The sequence below is a fragment of the Phragmites australis genome, chromosome 19 (genome assembly GCF_958298935.1).
Source record: "Phragmites australis chromosome 19, lpPhrAust1.1, whole genome shotgun sequence".
NCBI lineage: Eukaryota > Viridiplantae > Streptophyta > Magnoliopsida > Poales > Poaceae > Phragmites > Phragmites australis.
The window spans coordinates 4,482,984-4,502,315 of record NC_084939.1 but is presented as its reverse complement, the minus strand read 5'-3'; the positions used below and the strand labels follow the sequence as shown (position 1 = coordinate 4,502,315).

Below are 19,332 nucleotides of genomic sequence, written 5' to 3'. Positions count from 1 at the left end.
CACTTATCAACCATAATCCCATAATGTTAAATACTAATTAGTAATATAACATGCTAATTAGCACTAATCAGTTTACTATTAGTCAAGATTAGAAAAGGTGGATGGTCTCATCCAGCCAAAAGAACCGGCTCACTCTATCCAACATATATGAGGAATATTTCTCAAAGTGGATGATCATATCTCATTCATTATTCAACCAAACACCTTAAAAAGATGGATCGCCATATCCCATCCACCTTCATCCCCCCAACCAAACACACCCTTAATTATTTGATTGCAATACTAAGAAGTTCACAGATGACTTATTTGCTAAGCAACTTTGAACTTGCAGGTCCCATTAACCAACCCCATATAGCAAACTAATAAATCTATATGCTCTTAAGATACTATCATATATTACACAATTCCATTGCAACTCCATATAAAACCATTTGTACACCCCTAGACTTAGGGGAGGGGGCATGTGCCCCCTCTTAAAGTGGTGGTGATGATAGGAGCATATGTCTTTATGTAGGTATCACATGAAAAGGGAAAGGGATACATACCTAGTTGAGAACACCAATGACATCACCAAACATAAGTCTATCGTGACTCTATAAAAATCCATATAATGTACAAATCAATCAATATCATTATAATCTAGACTCACCAAGTAATATTGATTTAATTACTCCATTCGAATCTGTACAATCTTTGGGTCCAACATCATTATAATCTGGACCCACCAAGTATAATTATACTTCTATTTTTTTTCATTCAATTTTGAATTGTTTTTGGCAATAGGTACATTGACATGTACTAAGTAGGAATGTTACTCGGACAAGATTTGATCAGGGTGGTCTTGCCACCAATTAATAACAAATCCCTTTGCCAAGCATATATCCATGGAGGTTTTTTCAAAAAAGGATAAAATCTATCCAAAACTCCAAAAGCCTAGCTGGGTCCAAGCTCTGGAGCAGGAAATTTATAATTAACCACTTTTACATCAATATTTATAGGAAAATAAAAGATTAATGAATATAAACTCATTTTCTTTTAAAGAAAGACTGAAATATGACCAGATTAAAAAAATCAGCTAATGGGTAGTAGTAGCTATGAGGAATCGCTAAGGATGGCAGAGGGTAGTTAGGGAGCATTGCAAAGAGCTTAGTAGGCAGAATGCCCAGGATAGCTCCCGTGTCAAATGGACTGCTCGGAAGAGGACCCTCAGGTTACTTGCGAGCTAGACACGCCACATTGTCCTATTAGGTGTTCCACTACTACTAGTGCATACCACAATAGCCATAGTAGAAGGTAGGATCGACCCCTGACCAGTTTGAACTGCTAGAGGAGGTATGGTGCCCACAGATCTGATCAAGGATGGAGACATGGTACTAGCTGCCGATAGTTTTGTGGAGGAGGACCCTAGTGAGCACGTGCCTGTTAGCGACCATGACGACGACAATGATGGATTCACCGACCCCGCTTCTACTCCATCACCAGCAGGAACTCGCTCATCGGTTGAGTCAGCCGCCAACAACAGCACTAATGGATCTACAACCGATGCTTGAGGACGACACGTCATGACGAGTTAGTAGAAGGAGTAGGCCTTTTAGTGGCTTTTTTTTTGTAAGGGACCATGTAGCCTGATGCTCTGCGAGCATGCTTTTGTTGTGTACTAGATCCGAGGACTCTTGTAGTACTAACCTAGTGAATATAGTCCTAGGTTTGTTTAATAATCTACATAATTTGTGCTTGTGTGTGGTGCTGTTTCTTGTTGTCTCTTTGATTGTGTGCTTGGTAAGGCTACCCTTGCTTCTATCTTGCTTGCCCCCATCTTGAAGCTCTGTACGTCAACTCTTACTTCCTCTCTTATCCTTGGGGAATAGATGGAACCAATAAGGCAGCCGCCTCGTATTTAGCAATGACGCCAAAGGATCTTAAACAATGTGGCCCATGAGAGTGAATCTGAAGTGAAGGTCGCAAGAGGAGCAAGAGAGAGAGAGAGAGGCCAATGGGGCCAAAGGGGCCGAAGCAGAGCCACTGCAGGCCGAGGCAGAGCTGCCAACAACCAACTCGGCCATTAATCAAGTGAAAGTATGTGGATGATAATGAGGTTGAGGAAGACCTAGCAGAAGACCAAGAGTTTAGTCAGGAAGAGGTACAACAAAGCCGCCACAACAGCCAGAGGACCCAACTGCCCCCACCACCAACTAATGACCTAGTGGCAGTAATGGCCAATCAAACCCGTCTAATGGAGGCCATAGCACAAGGAGCAAACAATAACCGAGGTTATGGTTTCAGACCACCAAGCAAGATGGCAAACTTCATGAGGATCAAGCCTCCAACGTTTGATAACACTGAAGACCCAATGGAAGCTGACGATTGGCTTAGGGCTATCACCAGGAAGCTCAATGTCATCCTCTGTGAAGGATGATATAGGGTGAACCTAGCAGGAGGTGGAGAGAGCCGGCCAAATTTGTCGGGAGTTAAAGCCTTGCCCAGCTTGGGAGACAATGGGCCATCATTTTTCTAAAGGATGATTGATGGCAACCATGAAAGAGAGTCTTACCCCTAGATATTTTCAATGATTCCGGAGTATTCTATCATCATTCACGATTTCAAACTGGAACTGATAATGAGTCATCAGTGCCAGCACAAAAATGACATTAGTGCTGGTTTTTGAACCGACAATGACTACTCGACACTGATAGTCTCAGTGCCGGTCCATAACAAGGAATTGGCATTGATACCAGTTCCTTGTTTTGGACCGTGTTGGTGTATCAGGAACCGGGGGTCCCTGAGTCCCGAGACCAGGCCAGCCGTCCGCCACATGTCATCATCCCGCGAGGTCCCTCCTGCAGGATGAGGAAAATCTAAGTTCCGGGAGAAGGTGCTCGGGGCCATAGCCTCTGGTCCCCGAGCACCCCAGTTCTCCGATGACCCGCAGAGTCCAAGTACCAGGAAGAAAGTGCTCGGGGAGGTGCCCGCTCGCCCCCGAGCACCATAGTCTCCCGATGGGCCGAAGAGCCAAGTGCTCGGGAGAGAGTGCTCGGGGCTGCACGTGGCAGCCCCCGAGCGCTCGGTTCCCCGAAGGTTCTACAGAAGTGCTCGGGAGAGGGTGCTCGGGGCTGCACGTGGCAGCCCCCGAGCGCTCGGTTCCCCGAAGGTTCTACAGAAGTGCTCGGGAGAGGGTGCTCGGGGCTGCACGTGGCAGCCCCCGAGCACTCGGTTCCCCAAAGGTTCTACAGAAGTGCTCGGGAGAGAGTGCTCGGGGCTGCACGTGGCAGCCCCCGAGCACTCGGTTCCCCGAAGGTTCGCGCGAGAGCACCCGATGCCCCGACGACTCAGAAGGGCTCGTCGACGAGGTGTCAACCAGTCAAAGGTCCGAGGCCGCATTTAATGGGCATGCGCGGCCTGACATCCTGACATCCTGACATCCCCAACTGTTCCCGCCGCAGTGTCAGTCCCTGCCATGCTTTGGCAGGGGGGCGTGGGTCCATTAATTGCACGGGTCCCGTCCCGTATCATCCGGGGTATCTCGGGCTAACGTTGCCAGGATCAAAGCATTCCGCCTGCCACCCTGCCCTGGCAGAAGAACAAGACAGGGTGGGCGCGTCGGGTGCCTCTGTGGCCGCCCGGTGGGCCCTCTCAACGGCGCCAGGACGTCCACAGTGACGGGTGGTCGGATGCGCGCCGCGTTTTTCCACCGCCCCTGTCACTTCGCCCAGAGGGAATGATGACGCATTTCTAAGTCGTGGCGTCTTGGAACTTGAGCCCCCTCTTTCCCATTTGGGGTATATCGTGGTCGGCGAGCGTATAAAAGGAGGCAAACGAGATCAAGGAGAAAGAGACAGAGACACACGAGAAAACATCCGAAGACAGATCGAGACGATCGAAGACATCATCCGAAGAACACCGCAAGCAAGCTTGAGCAGAGCTAGAGCAAGGGAGCCTCAAGCTCTCAGTTAGACAATATATTCTTGTAACCATATATATCCCAGAGGGATTCCCTTTGAGGAAGGATATTGCATCCACACAGGAGTAGGGTATTACGCCCCCGTGCGGCCCGAACCTGTCTAAACTCCGATGCATTTATTTCTCTTTGCACTAGGTCGACCATCCCCCACCACTGGCCGTTGCATTTATTTCCATTTCCATTTATTTCTCCGATGAACTCATTCAGGATCATCCCCCCGGCCGAATCTCTAAAAAGGGGTCTCTCGGGATCCCTGCGACAGGAGTTCATCCTCCGACAGACCGGCATTGATACTCGTTATTAGTGCCGGTTTGTGAGTTTAGCCGACAATATTACTATTTTCCAAAAAACAAAAAAAAGAAAACCAACATCTCATAGAAGCAAATCGAAAGCTTTTAGTAATCATACCATAAATTCCAATCATCTCACAGCGGTGATTACAATCATCTCACAAAGCACAATCAGAAGCACTTAGTAATCATACCATATTACAATCATCTCATAGAGCACGATCAGAAGCATTCAACAATCATAATACATTTATCTGAAGTTAGTAGCATATATTAACAAACCATAATACGGAAGGAATGCATACCTAACTACTCTGAAGAAGGGTCACATAAGGGGACTGACTGAAACATAAGGGGGGCAAAGATGCAGCTGCTTGCCAGTGGTGTGTAGAGACCCATGACCACATAATGAACCACATCTCTTTTGACGAATGGCAGAAAGAAGCATAGAAGGTGAAACCCAACGCCAAGAAGACCGTAATCACCACTACCCGCACACATCAACAGGGAAGCAATACACATTAGGAACAAAAAGGAGAACAACAACAAAAATAAAAGATAAAAAGGCACCAAGCAAGAAGTGGACCCGAAGAGGATGGTACGACAGTTGCCACCCATGCCTCCTCATCACCAAGCATGAATAAAGAACCCCTATTTAGAAATTGACACCAAGAAATGAGGGAAATAGCGTGTCACGTCCCGAAACTGTAATTATATAATTAAGTCTAATTATGCATCATTAGCACCATGATTAGTTTGAGGTAAATTATTTTGGCACACTAGAGCACTTTGTTCTGAGTCATTTGGATGAGAGAAAGAAATTTAGGAGAGAAAAGAATGTGATTCGCTGTTGAAATAGACTTTTTCTCTAACATGTGGGACCCACCACCCGGCCCCACACCTCACTCAATCAAAGAGGCAGCAGCCCCACCTGCTCTCTCTCTCCCTCACTCTCCCACCTGCTCCCACCCAGGCTCAACTGGCCACAAGAGCAGCCGAGCTGCTCCCCCCCCCCTCTCAAGCTCTCTCTCCCTCTTCCCCAAAATCCAACCTCAAGAGAAGGATTTGAGGTAAGCATGTGGTACTCACGTGATTACGAGCTCATAAGCTTCCCATCTATCCAATTCGTTTGCTCTTTCCCAAAGGATTCGAGTCGGATTTGACATCTTTTGGTGTTTTGGTTGAAGCACGAGGAACACCCGATTTCTTCATCTCCCGAGCGGATTCCTCCGTTTCCTTCATCACCCGACAGTCACCAACCACCACAAGCATAGTGGGTAAGTCTCTTAGGCTTTTCCTAGCGTGAATGCGTGATTTGGTTGGTCGATTTTGAGTTACAGTGAAGTTCTAGGGTTCTTGAGTTTTGGAGCTAATTTAGAGAATTTAGATGAGATTTGAGTTAGGAATCGTGTTGCTAGGTTAATGAGTGAATTCTAGACTCTCTAAACTATCTCAAATATGTATTCGTTTGGATTGGAGAAGCTCGCAAATCAAATTGGCCATTTTTCCCGCGAAGAACAACTGTTTTGGAAAGTCCGGAGACTCCGCAAAAATTCGCTGAGGCCCCGTAGTTACTGTTCATCAGACGATGTGAGTCTTGTAAAATTTATAATAAATTCTCCGTAGCTCTAAAAATTATGAATTCAATTTTTTTATTTCATAATAACCTTCTCTACCTATTAAAAATATCCGCAACTGTTAAACAATTAATTAACGTTTTAGGATGAATTAATTAGGTTAAGATTTCATTAATTCACCGTTAATTCTTTGCGAGTCCAAAATGGGTGAAACTAATTTTGCTAGTCTTCTTGTGACTTGTTCTATCTAGGAAAAATATTTTCATACATTATATAGCATAGTTTTATGGCATTTTATCTTATGCTTATTGTGGCATGCATCGTTGTACTTCATTCATACTCATCATTGCATGCGTTCTTGTTTAGTGAATGAAGAATCAACACGTGGCCTGACTGTGGCTGAAGGCGACGTCAATCTATCAAAATTCTACGAGTGTTACGCGGATAGCATGAGGTGGTCACCTGAGGAGCAAGGCAAGCAACTAAGCATATTTCTCCCAACACTTTGTATCATATGTGTCTAATGTGATAAATTACGCTTTATGTATGTTATACATGAGTTCGAGTCGATATCGGGTTTATGATGGGTAGAACCTATGTTGATGCACTAATTCTCTTGTCTTAATTAATTGTTGATTCGTATCCTTATAGCCTGGGTTTAATATGGTGTTATCTAACTTAAAATGTTATTCGTGATGCTTAGCAAGTGCTTAGGTCCTCGGTAGAAGTCGAGCGGTGGAATGTTTCATCGTTCGCGAGCATAGGCTTTAATTACTTGCACATTGATCACAATGATGGGTTGATGATGTTGGTTGGATGAGCGGTGAGGATGAGAAGAGATGTGGGCAGTGTTAGGGGTGTTTGTCTTACCCAGATGTGGAGTTCCCCTGGGTAGGTCGGGAGAGGAACCCGGACACCGTAGACTGCTTGCATCGTTTAAGCACCTATCATTGTTGCAGTTGGCTTTAGCACTTTTCGTGCTCACTATATGTTGCATATGGGAACGATAAGCCGATTACCTTTGTAGCTATAGTTTTTTAGCATACGGGTCAATGGTGTCGGGCATGAGGCCGATTGGGATATCCAGTTTGCTCTAGGAGTGATTCTGGATAATCCCGCACCTATCGGCGCATGTTCAAATGGTCGGGGCTTGTTGGAAAAGGTTGACATAAGTACTCCTTGTATGGATCTATGTGGTCATGCAAGCCGTATGGTCATCAAGTCGTGTAGGTAAAGGAGTACCCCTACAGGGTGTAAAGACATTTTAAAATACCGCGCTCTCGGTCATGAGCATGCTTTTGTCCATTTGCAGCAATCGTAGAGTTACGAATGTGGTTTTGGTATGGTTGAGATGGTTCATTATAGATGTTACTACTATGGTTCCATTTGCGTTATATTCAGTTGATGTTTATGGGCTATTTTGTTACTTTGGTCTAGTATAGATGCTCACACATGTTTATGTCAAATTTGCTTTCGTATCTGAAGTTTACTTAACCATGTGGCCTTTTTTTGCTAATATCCAAATGCATAATCCTAGTCGGGCTATTTATAAGTCTTGCGAGTACCTTCGTACTCACGCTGTTATTTCAGGTGCTACCGGCGAGGAGGAGTTAGTTTTTGGCTATTTCACGCCTGCCGAGGGTGATGGCGGATATGAGTAGTATATCTTACTCTGTTGGCGTGCTTTTGTGATAGAGTATAAGAGCATATGGCTCCATCCTCCTTTTATTATATAGTTTTAGTCTTCCGCTACTTAGTTTCTTTTGTTGGTTAGGAGCTGAGCTGGTCTTAGTCTCCTCCTAGCTCTCTTTTACTGTAAATTGTAATAACTTATTGCATGCTTAAGAACTTGTAATATAATTTTATTATTTACTCTTTCTTAAGTTTTGTTGTGATGTATATGTTGAAAAGGCATGTGTTCTGATATTGGGCGCAAACAACATGTTGGGGCTACCGGGATGATATTCTGGTTAATCATTGAGGTTGTGATTATAAATAATGACCCTTCTGGTGATTAATTAGAATATTATCTGGAAGGTTCCTTACATAGCGGCGCTCAGGTATCACCAGATGTTGATGAACCAAGAACCATGGTTTTCCCGCTTTTGCTTTTCTTCCCTTCCGGTGAGGGAGGCTAATGAGGAAAGAGAGAGAGGGTGGTGAGGGGAGAGAGAGATCGGTGAGGGGAGAGAGAGGCAGGAGAGGGAGGAAGGCTGGTGAGGGGAGAGAGAGGCCGATGAGGGAGGATGGGAGGAGGAGGCCGGTGAGTGCGGTTATGCGGGCATGAAGAGACAAGGGAGAGAGAAAGAGATAAGGAGGAGGCCGGACCTGACGCATGAGCTAAAATTAGACTATACTAAATTTCAGGTTTGAAGATTGTATCAATGCTAGTTCGAATTATAAACCGGCACTGATACTATCAGTACCGATTTATACTTTGAGTCGGCACTAATACTGAGTATCAGTGCTGGTTCAACTCGACTCGATCATTGATCGAGCACAGGAAGTTACGATTAGCACTGGTACTTCACCAGTGTCGGTAATAGCCTACCCAGCACTGATAACTCGATTCGGGTGACATGTTCTGTTGTAGTGGTAGGAGATAGGTCATGTCTCTCGCAGTTGTTTAGTTTTCCGTTCTCTCTCATGGTTCTAGGCTGGAACTGTGAAGGATACTTTTTCTCACACGGTTCCAAATGAACCATGAGAGACAAAGAGTCTCATATGAGCATTTGTGTAGTAGTGTGAGGACATCCATCTCGGCGCTGCATAGCTCTCATGGAAACAGGTCGAAGCACAATTATGGCTTCTCTTTTAAACAAAATATGAGGTGGATTAGAATTCCTATGGCAAACACTTGTAGTCAAGAAACTCACCCAATATTAATAGGGTAGACTTTAATATTGCTGACACTCATTATTGAAATCATTTAGCATCACATTCTCTTAATATATTAATCATTATCTATCATTATTATTTTATTATTAATGCTAACTTTGATTGTGTTCGTTCATAGTGTTGTATTATTATGATTTGCGTATATTAACAGAAAAGATGAGAAAATCAGGCACAAATGGACTTCTGGAGAAGACAAGCGTTCAACCACCAAGAAGTGGGCTAACATGGGCCCACAACCTAGTGGCACCACATGACATAACCCGTTGTGCCATGTGGCACCCTAGGGCTTGACCCCCCTTCAGCCCTTCCATAGGCCAATGACTTTCCCATCGATCAAGACTTCCAGAAGCTACCACCAATAACCCAAAACATGGAACAAAACCACTAAATATTGAATCCATATCGCCAGAGATTTGGAGATAACTTGAGGAGTCCATATCGATAAATCTACATGCATTAGGGCCACCGAATAGCCCCTGGACATCTTCTAGAAAGAGAGGAAACCGGCTACAACAAAACCGAAGCGGCCACGACAAAACAGAGTTGGTGTCGTGCAACACAAGGCATGGTGCCGCATGGCACATTTGCCAAATTGGCTATTTCATGGCTGCCAATTTCCAGGACTATATATAGATGACCCTCTACACATTCCTGCCATCGAAAGATCCAAGTCTAGAGCTAATCTCGGCGAAATGCTTCCATGTTTAGCATTAGTTACCTAGACTAGTTTAGACTAGTTTAGGCATGCTCTTTATCCTTCGTCTAGGGTGCCTTAGACAACTAGTCGATAGATGTAATCATGGTGATTAGATCAATTAGTTGACATAGCATGATAATATAGGTGCATGTTGATAAGGTGTTGACGCTAATTATTGACATCTTTCAACATCATATTCTCTTAATATATTAATAATTATATGTCATTATTATTGATTATTAATGCTAACCTTGACGGTATTCGTGTAAAGTGTCATATTGTTATGATTTGCAGATATTAGCAGAAGTGACGACAAAATCAAGCACAAGTGGACTTCATGAGAAGATAGGCATTCAACCACCAGGAAGTGGGTTAACATAGGCCCACAACCTAGTGGTGCCGCACGGCACAACCCATGGTGCCACGTGGCACACTAGGGTTTGTCCCCCTTTCGGCCCTTCCAGAGGCCAGGGACTTTCCCATTGATCAAGACTTCTAGAAGCTATCATTGACAACCCCAAAGATGGAACAAAGCCACTAAAGATGGAATCCATATCACCAAAGATTTGGTCATATCTTGAAGAGTCCATACCGAGAAATCTACGCACATTGGGGCCACCAAACAACCTCTGGACATCTTCTAGAAGGTGGGGGAACCGACCTGCGAGAAAATCATAGCCGCCATGATGAATCCTAGGTAGTGTCATGTGGCACAAGCTAGGGTACTGACCACAATCCTGGTTTTGTCCATTTCATGGCCACCGACTTACAGGACTATATATAGATGCCCCCCTGCATGTTCCAACCATCGAAAGACCCAAGTCTACAACTAATCACGGTGAGATGCCTCCATATTTAGCATTAGTAAGACTAGTTTTTGTGGTCTAATTAGACCGCAAGGCTCTAATTAGACGGGGTCAGAGCTAAAACTGCTACCATCAAGGTATGCCACGATGATGATTGTATCTTATACTTTACAAAGAGTCATTAAGCTTTTATATATTTGATCTGCCATCCTATAGTCTCTTTGGGTCCTGTTATATGCTTATGCTTAATTATTCATCTAAGGCATCTTAGATAATTAGCTGGTAAATGTAATCATGGTGATTAGATCTATTGGTCGAATTAGCATATAATTAGATGCGCATTGATAAAGTACCTTCAACGATTGTATGTCGTATGAAAACCGATAGCTAACTAGACTTTCTAGTGACAGCCTAGCAAGGATGAAAAGTCGGATGATTAGGCAACAACCAAAGGGAGATCAACGGATGTAAATAGGGCTGATCATATAATATTCTTGCGATCTTTATGCTTGAATCCTAACTATTTGCTACTGAGATAGTACTTAATGCTTATCTAGCTAAGGCTTGAGATCTACCCGTTCTTTAGTTCTTTGGTTCTTTAAGATTTCTTAAAGCAATCAACAACAACCACATATGCAATTGCGCTTAACGCATAGGATTAACTTGCTAGATTGTGTAGAAAACCCCATGGTTTGCTTGTTGATTCTTATAGATACGATAACCTCGGAATACTCTAGGTGAAAGGCTACAATTGACCCGTGCGCTTATGCGATATTTATTTTGTACGCGTAACTAGCATCAACATAAGGTACCTTCAATGTAGCATTCATACGAAAATCTAAGATATGAACCCTTTCTACGTAACACCCTCGCGAGGGGAGAATCAGGAATATTATGCAATAATCAAAGAGTGATCCACCAATTTAAGTAGGCTGATCATATTCTATGCTTAGGCCATCTTTATGCTTGAACCCTAATTAATTGCTACTGAGATAGTACTTAACACATATCTATTCTTTGGTCCTTTACTTACAGCAATCAATGGCAATCACATATGCAATTGTGCTTAACACATAGGATTATCATGTTAGGTTATGTAGAAAACTCTATAGTTTGCTTGCTGATCCTTATGGATATAATAACCTTACAATACTCTGGGTGGAAGGCTACAATTAACTCGTGCATTTGCGATATTTATATTGTGCACATAACTAGCGTCAACAAGCTTTTCTATACTGTTGCCAGGGATTAGCAACTCAAACCTTGTACCTAATTTTTCAAGCTAACCCTATTATTATATATTGCATATACCCTTTTTTTTGTACTGCGCTTACTGAAACAGGTGAGTCCGCTCGACGCTGCACCGACAACGGCAACTTCGGCAAGCATGCTATGCCGACCGCTGCCGTCAAGATCTTGATCCCGGCCTGCACTGCCAATTATCTTGGAGAATTGCCCTGAATTCTCATCCGCTGAGGCACGGATATAACAAAGGTACGCTACTGTGAAATTTTTAAGCGCTAACGTTTTGGAAAGATGTGCTTTCTTTTCTCAGGAAATGATGGAATGCACGGCAACTTGAGGACTATTTTGCCAGAACAATCACGATCCAAGAGGCAAGAACACGACAAGACTGCAAGATAAAGGTCGCCGCCATGAGAACTGAGGCAACCGAGATTGCGGGATACCACTAATTTTTCTCCAGAACCTTGCTCGCACTCATTACAGCGTGATCTGAGTCTGCCATTCAGCGAGGGATGTCCCTTTATGATCAAGAAACACGACGGATGATCCACAAGATGTTCGTAACCCCCGTTGCAGGACACATATCAAGTTACTCGATTCACAGAATTGAAGACTTCAACACACATGCATGCAGCTTATGCAACACACTGTATACGGTGCTGTGAGCAAATTAAACCGCCGCGACGAAATTGCATGCATGAAGATGGTTTCACTCACTCCCGGAATAAGAAGTATCTCCAGTACAAATAATTCGTGCACAACGAGCATAAATAACAATTCTGATGGATTCACGATAAGCATGGAGAACCAAAGTCTGCTACCTTCGCCAAGCTACAAGAAATTCAGAAGTAAGAGAGAAGTACACCGGAGAGGACGACCTATGAGTTAATACATTGCAATAAGGGAATATTGCGTAGGAAGAAGTGAAGCCGCTGCAGAGCCAAGCACACATCATCTCTTCAAATTGGCTCTGGCATGATCAACAGGATCCAGTGAAGAAAAGCTGCATGGACACCGTACCTTCGGTGCAAGATACCATGGCTTCACAACATTAAGGTACATGAGAAGCCAAGCTCTTCGACTACAATCAGAGCGCTTTCGGGAGGAAACCTGTCTTTTAATTGCATTATAATTCCCATATTAATCAAATGCCAAATATATATGTTCCTATTTATATCTATATAAACAATAGAAGGGATCAATACACTATGATAATAGATTGTTTGAAGGAAAAAACACTATAATAATCCACATGACATAATTAGAATATGAGAATGTGCGTTGATATTTGTACAAGGACATTGAATAATTAGATAGTGCGTAGGTTTTAGTATTGAAAGTTTGCATTAGTCAGCCTTAATCTCGTGATACATTAGATGGTGTACATATAACAACACGTGTAAGTGACCAAAACAGAAGGGATCGATCTACCTCTTATTTGGTTGGAACTAGATTATAGTAGTGTAATATAATAGGAGTATAACTTGGTGACCTAGAGTTATAAAAAATACAATTGTAGTTGAAATTAAAGCACTTCGATTTGTATAGCATTCAACTGTTACTTAAAATCTAGCCACGGATCATGGTTCATGGTTGAGATACTGCAGGTGACTGAAAAACGGAACCCATACGCGTAGCAGGACATGCTGCGGTTCCCTACGATGACAAGTATTTCAAGCAGGAGATGGACCTCACATGCAAGATAGCTAGATGATTCCTATTGCGTAAGTTTCTATATTTGCAAACGCGATGCTAAAAAAGGTTTACAGTGCAGAAAAGTAATATTATGTAGATTTTAAGTACTGTTGTCAAAAAAATTATTGTCCAATTTTATTTAATAGAGATTGACAAATAATTTAATAAAACTAGCCGTGCAAATGCACGGGCTAGTTGAATATATAGTTGCATTCTAAATGTAAATATTAGAACATAACTACAATCCCCAAACTGTTAGTTTTACTAAATACCACCTTCTATGCATGCCACCTCTTATAATAATAAATCTAAATGCATATAAAGATATTGTAGGTCAACTGTAAAATAGGTTGACCACAAGGTCTCCAAAAGAAACATCATCGTTTCATGACTTGAAGGACTATGTCACAGCTCTAATTAATCTACATGCCTTTTTCCTCTCAAATGATAAGAGAATTTGAGGATTTTCTTTTACCTTATAATTTTTATTTAAGTATTACCATTGTGCCTTGAGTCACATATGTTGTTTTTACATCTCTCTCTCTCTCTCTCTCTCTCTCTCTCTCTCTCCTCTCTCTCTCTCTCTCTCTCTCTCTATATATATATATATAACTTAATCTATTATCTAATTATTTGAAGGTTAAAAAAAGCCTCCACGTTCGCTCTGACTAAGAAATTACCACATTAATTAGAGAAAAATGAAAACAAAATATCTATGTTCCTATTTATAAATTAACCATCACTGCTATTACGGAAAAAACTACCCCAAATACTCTTATTCATGTTTATAATTTACAATGACTGTCATTATTACAAACAAAAAGCCAATGCCAACAAGAGGGGAAAAAGACAATATAATTTGCCTAGCCTACGTTTCCTCGCGCGGCATGGCTTGCCTGGCACCGGCAAACATGATCGCGTCGAAATCCGATGCCGCCGCAGGGAGAAGCACAGCAGCGAGATTCTTGTGACGTGCGGCCGGCCATACGGCACATGAGACACCTACCGCGGGAGACGCAGGGTTAACCCCGAACTCCCGATTCGCTTGCACGGAACGGGAAGGCCCATCGGTACGAAGAAGAAGCTAAAGAAGAGACAAATGAGGTAGCATGGTGCTGACGAACGAATGTAGGTATGGATGTTAAGCTCGGCGCCATGCATAGCACTAGTGCTAAAGTTTGTTACTTGTGCTAGCTTCGTTTTAGTAACAAAATTTATTATTTAAAATCACTTTAGCACCAAAAAAAAGGGTGCTAAGGGATACGGTAGAAGTACTAAGATAGAGACAATGCTAGATAACTACCTTAGCACCCAACTCAAGAGCTAATGGATGCACATGCTTTAAGACCATGCCAAACGGATTCTTTTCATGATCCAGAATCTCTTCGCAAAGAGATTTTTTTTTTCGTTCAGCGCTTTAACGATTTCTCTTCATAATTTTTTTCATAAAGGGATTCTCAAGGTCATTTCTTTTAAGATGTGATTCTCTTTTTTTCCTTTTTACCTCTTTTGAAAAGATACTATTAAAAATTAGAGAAAATAAAGAGAATAAGAACGACAAAAAATTAGAAGGAAATGAAATGAAGAAAAAATAGTTAGGATAATCTTAATAGGCGCCAGCATGCATGCAGTGAGAGAGAGGGGGGCATGCATGCGGCCATCCAAAACGCGAGAGCACATGGACATGCTTGGAAGTTGGACAGAGAGATTTTCATGCTCGCGGTGAGCAGATCAGCAGTGTGAAAAGGGACTTTTTTTGCGGGTAGGGATTTCATTTTTTTCGAAAAGACAGCGTGAACCTTGTCAATTTTATCATAGAAGGAAGTTCAGCAAATATTTACAGGAAGAAAAGGAGGAAAAGGAGAGCAAAGGTAAGAAAGGTAACACCCAGCGCCACCAACCTAAAGTGGCTCTACTGCACTGACACCTGAACGACGATAAGGGCAAAAGCACAGCATCCCGGAAAAACCAGTAGGTCGACAAACCAGCAGAGCCAGCAGACACTACCTCTCATGACATGAACCATGCTTAGAGTATCTTCAACCAATTTCTTAAATCTCACTTCCTATATCTTTATATAGAAAGCCTCTCTAAAAAATTTCTTCTTTATTTCTCTACGCGTTCTAGCCGACTTCTTAAATTATGCTCTCTAAATTTCACTCATATATATATTTTATTAGTATCCTATAAATAAAAAATATTTACAATGACTATATTTTCAACAGCTAAATTTTGTATATATTTGAATTTTATTTGAATTCAAATTAAATTAAAAGAATAATATCACATAAAATAATAAAAATGCATATAAATAGGACATTATAAAGGAACCCACTTTTTCATCATATAACCTAGGGCTGAAAATAATTTTAAAAATTAATGCATCACATAAGAAGAATATTAGTGAATTTTCTCAGATTTTTGGGAATTTATTTGAGGCCAAAACAATTGTTACAATTTATAAAAGTAGTCTTTTTTGGAGAATTTTAGTTTAAATTATACACAGTTTTTTGGGTGAATCTAGTTAAAATGGGTTGCACATAAATTATGGAACAAGTACAAAAAGTTTTAGGATTTTTGGAGCAACAGAAAAGTATTGTTTTGAATAGAGAAGATGATGAGGAAAATTCGAGTACTGTTCACAGGGTCCACAAGTCATCGTCTCTAGCGAATGGAGATGGCGAGCGAGACCCGCTGGCTGGAAGTGGCGAGCCACACCGAGCGGATAGCGAGCGCACAAACATAGCGAGCCAATTGGAGAGCTGGTTGGAGAACGTTTTTTTTACCGATCGCTATATTTGACGATAGGGAATCGGATACAGAGCCGATTAGAGTTGCTCTTACAGCCCTATCTTTTATCCCTCAGGAGATCCTATTATATCTGCAAACAAAGGAGGAGTTAAACTTCGAGCGCTCCCACAGCTTGCTCCCTCCAAGCAGCTCTCCTAACCTCAAAATCAACAACGGGATTTCATTAAATTTGCAGAACATTACATCCCTATCTTACATTTAGCACATTCAGAAAAAAAAAATCAACAACGGGAAAATTTGAGGCAGCTGTTAACCAAAATCTTCTCCTGGGATTGAGTTATGATTTCAACAATGCAGGGTTGCATCTATCGAGAGTAACCAGCTCCATGTTCTGGCTCGATCAAGAGCACACGTATACAAACAGTGTCGATTGCGGCAGCTTGAAAGTTGTGGTGCTCAAGGGAGGGGGCGCTGAATCAAGATGGCGGCGGCGGCTCTGCACAAGTTTTATCCGACGAAGATTGCTAGAAGTGTGGAGAGTGGCACACTGACGCAACGCCAGCCGAGTTAGAGGTAATAATAAAATAGTTATTTGGTACCTCGAGTGAGTCTTAACCCCTAATCCCGAGGAAAAGAGGTCACTTCATACATTTATGCTTAGTGGGTTCTTTTTCTACGAGAGAAGCAAGCATACAATTGGTTAGTATCCTGGTCTGTTCGAACAAGTTTAGAAAGCAGCTTTTTAGTTGAAATTAGGAGAATTCTGTCAAACAGCAGCTTTCAGTTTTTAGCTTTTTAAGTGAAATTTGTAGAGGTGATTATCTGAAATGAACTAAAAGCTAGAGAGCTGAAAAAACAGCTTCCTCTGATTCGTTCCCGCATAGAATCACTTTCTGCATATATTTTATTTTAGAGAATCATTTTCAGCCACAGAATTACTTTCTACAAAAAATCATTTTCTGCAGAGAATTTAGATAAAAAAAGCTCTACCAAATATTCCCTGTGTTTCAAAAATATCACATTATGATAGTTGTATTGTCCTAGCTGCACAAAATTGAGCGAGACACCATGCTAGTTAGACAAACGTGGCACAAACAATGAAACATATCTAACAGCAAGCTCGTAGCAGCGAAACACAATCAACAATGCCTAATCAAAGAACTTAACCCCTCCTTGAAAGTCCTCGCAGACCTTGATGTGCCGGGCCAGGTCCTCCTTGTCCACGGCCTTGCCCCGGCATTCCTCGCGGGCCGGCGTGAGGTTGCACGGCTCCATGGACACGGCTTGCAGGCATGGCGTCTCGGGAACCCTATGGCCATGTGCCGGGAGCAGGATCGTGGGCCTCAGCCCCGCGAGGCTGCTGCTCACGTACCCGAACGTGGACATCCCGGACGTGAGCAGGACTTCGGAGAAGCTGAGCAGGTAGATCTCCGCGAGAGCCTTCTGATTGTGCGCCAGCTTCTCCGTAGCTTGCCGCTCCTCGTGGGTCGGCTGGAACACACCCACCCTTGCGCCTCCCCTGGCTGCGTGCTCGTAGTACGCCGACCTCATCCTCTCGTAGTAGTCGGCGTACAGAGACGCGATCAAGATGGCCGTGTAGCCGTCCTCCGCCTCGTCACCACCGTTGTTCGTCGCGCTGAGGTTGCCGGTCGCCGCCGCCGCCTCGTCACCATCGGTCTCCGGCAGTATGTGCTCCTGCCGGGAGCACGCAAGGATTTGGTTGTACATGTCATCGGCCGGGATGGAAGCGAAGTTAAACATCCTGATCTGTATGCCGATCCTTTGCTTCGCCTGATCCAGGTACGAGTGGTAGTACCTCGTTACCAAGCCCCACACGGAATTGGTAGGGTGGAGCAAGTACCGGGCAAGAAGATGAGCCACGCTCTCCTTGGCTGGGAACAGCCGCCGGAGCTCGTTCTGGAACTCTGCGATCGAGTACAGCGACGGCACGAAGTACAGGTCACTGTACAGCAGCAGCCAGTTCACCTTGGCGAGCACGAGCTGGTCCTCGCCACAGAAGAAGAGCTTGTCCACGAGCTGGTACCCTAAGCTCAAGTACACGTACGGTGGCACGGACAGCGCCGTCGCGTTCGCCGGGTCGTTCACCATCTTCTTCTTGTCGAGGAGGCTCGTGTATGACTGGTCAGGCTGCGGACCGAGCCCGAACAGGTTGGCCACGGGGAAGTCCGGCGGGAGCAACCATGTCGTGTCCGGGAACGGCTCGCAGAACAGATCGGAGGAGTCCTGGGGCAAGGCGACGAGGAGGACGCGGTCGGTCAGGAGCGCGTACAGGAAGCCACTGACCATCGACAGCATGCGGTTGCCGAGGCCATCGAAGGGGAGCCAGACGAGGTAGTTGCACTCCATGGCCTCGGCGCTGCGGCCGGACCGGAGCTGCTCGACGGACTTGGCGTAGAGCGGCGTGCCGGGGGCGCACTTCTTGTGCCGAGCCTCGTAGGAACGCAGCTTGTGTAGGAGGTACGATGACGGCGCGTAAGGGAAGTGCTTGTAATACTGATGGGACTGGTACCGGCTCAAGCACGAGCGGCGGCTGAAGCCGGGCGCAAGCAGCCCGCCGAGGAGCTCGTCTGCCTTGGTTGCACCGGCATGAGAAGCGTTCATAAACCCTGCAGGAGAATATGTAACTCGAAACAATCACTAATTAAGCTTAGATTTGTATATATGTAGTATACATATATGTAGCACGCGAATCACAAGGAAATGAGCGACTGAAAGTACCTCCTCCATGCATCGCGGTCAGCTTTGCTCTAGCGCTCTGCCAAACCATTGACGGGCTCTCCAACCTGAGGAGGAAGAACACGAGCAATACCAGGCAGACGATGATCAGCACCCGGCGCCACCTCTCCTTCTCCCTCCTCGTCATGCAGGCAGTCGCCGCCGGCCATGGCTCCTCCGCCGGATCGTCCAACTTTGGCACGCCTCCAGCGCCACTCATCTCCATCGATCACCTCTGCACCGGCACGGCCGATCGGAACTGCAGTGCCAAGGCTTCAATGGATTCACAGCCGCTTGCTACGAGACGAGTACTGCACGTTGGAGTTGGACCTGCCGTTCGTCACAGTGCACGGTACGTAGAAGAATGGAGCAATCGGGCCCTGAAGCTGAATCTGTGGCTCATGTACGTACTTGATCTGCGTGCCAAACCAGAGCTGAATTCGATTAATTTGAGGATCATGTACTTGGACTACTTGTATTGGTAAAGCTGATATTGCCGTTATTAGCTCTTGCTCAGTTTTAACAGTTTCGTTGTTGCTTCTTGGTGTTGTCTTGTATTGATATTCCCCCTTCCAGTTTCTTTCACTACATAGTCAGAACTTGAGACTTCGACTTGCACACGTGCTGGTATGAGATGGTATCTAGCCAATCAGATTGACGAGCTGCCTTTTTCATGGAT

At 43.9% G+C, this 19,332-nt stretch overlaps 1 protein-coding gene across 1 annotated transcript; it reads right to left on the bottom strand.

The window, feature by feature from the left end:
• Window positions 1-16,937: 16,937 nt before the first annotated feature.
• On the bottom strand, window positions 16,938-19,164 carry LOC133900584 (galactoside 2-alpha-L-fucosyltransferase-like). The gene is made up of 2 exons (XM_062341772.1): window positions 18,657-19,164; window positions 16,938-18,544 (listed from the first exon to the last, which is right to left on the bottom strand). The coding sequence occupies exons 1-2, from the start codon at window positions 18,877-18,879 to the stop codon at window positions 17,067-17,069; spliced, it is 1,701 nt and encodes a 566-aa protein (XP_062197756.1). The 5' UTR covers window positions 18,880-19,164; the 3' UTR covers window positions 16,938-17,066.
• Between the last annotated feature and the right edge of the window lie 168 nt (window positions 19,165-19,332).

Excerpts from the sequence above, each read along its gene's own strand:
- LOC133900584 (XM_062341772.1), bottom strand. The coding sequence starts at position 18,879 with ATGGAGATGAGTGGCGCTGGAGGCGTGCCAAAGTTGGACGATCCGGCG. Across the intron at positions 18,545-18,656 it reads GACCGCGATGCATGGAGGAG|GGTTTATGAACGCTTCTCAT; the intron begins GTACTTTCAGTC and ends ATTCTCCTGCAG.